The sequence below is a fragment of the Capricornis sumatraensis genome, chromosome 9, assembly GCF_032405125.1.
Source record: "Capricornis sumatraensis isolate serow.1 chromosome 9, serow.2, whole genome shotgun sequence".
Lineage (NCBI taxonomy): Eukaryota > Metazoa > Chordata > Mammalia > Artiodactyla > Bovidae > Capricornis > Capricornis sumatraensis.
Window position 1 is genome coordinate 3462330 of NC_091077.1, and position 3105 is coordinate 3465434.

At 57.1% G+C, this 3105-nt stretch overlaps 1 protein-coding gene across 1 annotated transcript; it reads left to right on the forward strand.

Annotated features, from left to right (window-relative positions):
* Nucleotides 1-343: 343 nt before the first annotated feature.
* Nucleotides 344-2346, forward strand: CBY3 (chibby family member 3). Its single transcript, XM_068979983.1, has 2 exons — nucleotides 344-393; nucleotides 1638-2346. Exons 1-2 carry the CDS (start codon nucleotides 344-346, stop codon nucleotides 2344-2346), a joined length of 759 nt encoding a protein of 252 aa, XP_068836084.1.
* Nucleotides 2347-3105: the final 759 nt, after the last annotated feature.

Below are 3105 nucleotides of genomic sequence, written 5' to 3' on the forward strand. Positions count from 1 at the left end.
ACTTCCATAATAAATCCCTCAAAAAATTCTCATCTCAGGCTCTGCTTCTGGGAAATCTGACCCATGACATCCTTGGTTAGCTTCATGAGGGACTATTTTGTTCATCCCCCTGGAACATATTCTTTTCTTAGGTTCTGCTTATGACCTTCTCCCCATCTAAGAATAATGAGGGAATATCTTTGTCCCACCCTAAGAACAGTGCCTGGAACACAGTAGACCCTCAGTAAGTGTGCTGAATGAATGAATACAGGGGCGTGCCCTGGAGTCTGTTTTATAGCTTAGCTGATCTGGCCTAGAGGCATTGTGAGTCATAGCTGGTAAAAAGCAACTGAGTGGTTCAGAGATGGGGCCAGGCCTAGGACAGCAGTTTGGCATCTTCGACACGTCCTCCAGGTGAGGCACGACATGTGAGGATTATAGGGGAAGGGTCCTCTAGAAAGATGCAACCTCAAGGGTGGGCCTGGTTCTGTCCTAAGGCCCTACATGGTCTTCCAGAGACATGTCCCTGAGCCAGATCTACGGGACAGTACTGCCCAGGTTTGTGTGAAAAATAAGCGTGTGTTGAATTAATGGAGGTCTAACAGAGGGAACCCTGCCCCAGGGTTCTTTTCACTCTCCATGGGGCGAAGAGGAATTTAAAAGAAAACATAGCCCTCTTTCTCGCACAACAGAATCAGCACTTTTACGAGTGAGGAAAGGGAGAATGGGACATGTCTGTTACCTGGACTTTAGCTTCCTTGAGCATGTAGTCTGCTTGGGATAAAAGTCATACCCAGTCTGCACAACCACTGTTGGCTCAGGTCCTAGCCCATGGCACATGCCTCCACCGAACTGACTACAAGGGACTGTGATCTAAACACACACATCAGGCTTCCCAGATGGACCAGGAATATCTTGAGGGCAGGCGTAGGCTATGCTTGGGACCCTCTACCCAAACCACAGCCTGGCACAAAGCAGATGTCAGCTCAAAGTTGTAAAATAAGTGAATGATAAGGGCAGTAACACTGTTGGTATGCTAGACATCCACCAGATACTTTCCAGGATGTAGACCTACCACTGCGTTTGCAGTCCTGCAGTAGCGCCCTCTAACCCACAGAAGGAAGTCTAAACTCTGGAGCCTGCCTGTACAGCACCCTCACAGAGCACCCTGGTCTCCCCTTCCAGCTTCCTCTTCTGCTATTAATACCCTACACCGACCCTACCCCAAGCTCTTCCTCACATGCGCAACACTGGAGCCTTGCAGAGCCCTTCACTCTGCCTAGAGACTCTCCCTTATCCACCCACAACGTACCTGTCAAAACTCCTGTGCATCTTTACTTGCCTCTGCTATCATTCTCTCCTTCCCTAAGGGCCTATTAACCCCTTCCAGCAGCCACTCAGCACTCAAGAGAGCAGGGCTCTGGTCCTTAATCAGCCTACCTAGCCCCAAGACCCGAAAGTGGTCTTTGGAGATGTTTCCGGGAAGACTGCTGCTAGGCGAGTGGGCAGGGATGGACTCCTCAGTGGCCAGCAGCTTGTTAGCCCTGAGCGCCGTCGCAGGCCTGAGCCCTGCCCACCAGGCCTCGTGGTTTTAGGGAACAGGGGGTCGAACAGCTCGCCTGAGCAGGTTGCTCACCCATACTCTTGCTCCCCAGCAGTGCCCCTGGCTCGCCTTTATCATTCTGGACATCGGGGCTTGAGAGGCAAGGGCGCAGCCCGAGTCACCCGGGTCCTCGTGGCTACGCTCCGGGCATCCGTGCGCCTGACAAGGCCCGCCCGGCCCTCGCCCTGGAGGCCTTTGGGTGCCTGGGCTGGGGCTACACCAGCCGCCTGTGGGAGCAGCTGCGGCAGTTCTGGACCGACCACTGCTCGCGGCGCTTCTCACCGCGACGCCCGCCGCTGCGCCGCATCTCCTCCATGTCCACCTTCTACCTGTTGGACCACCAGACGCGCCAGGCGGAGCTAGGCCTCAGCTACGGCTCGCCCCGCACGCGCCTCAGCGACGAGGCCTTCGTGTTCCGCGGCGGCCGGTGGACCGCCGAAGGCCAGGCAGCGTGGCGGCCGCAGCTGCCCTCGCAGACCATCGCGGGCTGGAAGGCGCAGGTGCAACGCGTCAAGAGCCAGGTGCTGCTGGAAGAGAACAACTACCTGAAGCTGCAGCAGGAACTGCTTATGGACATGCTGACGGAGACCACAGCCCGAATGCACCTGCTGGAGAAGAAGCTCGACCACGAGGCCAGCCCGGCTGCCGCGGCGTGCTCCTGGCAGAGGAAGACGCGCAAGCGCGAAGGCCCGGGCAGCCTGCGCAAGCGCGAAGGCCCGGGCAGCCTGCCCATGCTCGAGCCGCGGGCTCCGGAGTCGCGGTGACGCAATAAAACCCGTGCGGCGCATGCGCACCTCGCCCGTCACCTCAGGCGCGTCGCTGGGGACCGGGCGAGCGCTGCGCGCGCTGTGCGCGTGCAGGGAGGATCTCTGCGGGCCTGTGGTGGGCCGGGAAGTCACCCACAGCCGGTCTCGGGAGAATGCGATAGGGCTGTGTAGGAAGATGTGAGCAGCCCGCTGGGAACGCGCAGTGGGAGCCGGGCTGGCAACAGGCAGTGTCTAGGGGGCGAGGATGGCAGGCGGTGAAAGGCAGTGGCTGCGAAGGCTTTCTTGGCCTAAGGGACGGAGGACAAAGTCCGGGAGGCGGGGAAACCCGGGCTCAGGCACGGAGGGTGCGGTTGGGCGGGCGGGTCAAGGACCTTGCACTTGGCCCTTCCCTCCTTGAGGCGCTCCCTGGAGGGGTTTCAGCCTGAGTTCAGGATAAGAATGTATTTTACGACCTGGGAACTGTTTCGAGACTGAAGCCTTCTCGAAACTTTGGGCTCTGCCTCCCCGTCCTGGCTGTACCGGCTTTTGGTAAGACACTTTACCGGCTTCTTTCTAAAACGACTGGTCGGAGGTACAAATAAGCGCTCTCTGGAGCCAGTCTAGTGCACAGATAGGATTTGCTCAATCCACTTTTTTACAGTTTTGCGTGAGTTGCCAACACGTACGAATCTGGAGATTTCGCATTAAAAATCCAGATTTTCTGTGTTCTGGAAACCCAGGAAATTTAGCCATCACGGATCTTGGTTTTGCCCAACA

Coding starts and splice junctions, on each gene's coding strand:
- CBY3 (XM_068979983.1), top strand. CDS start 344: ATGGGGCCAGGCCTAGGACAGCAGTTTGGCATCTTCGACACGTCCTCC. Junction 394..1,637: donor ATCTTCGACACGTCCTCCAG/GTGAGGCACGAC, acceptor GCTCCCCAGCAG/TGCCCCTGGCTCGCCTTTAT.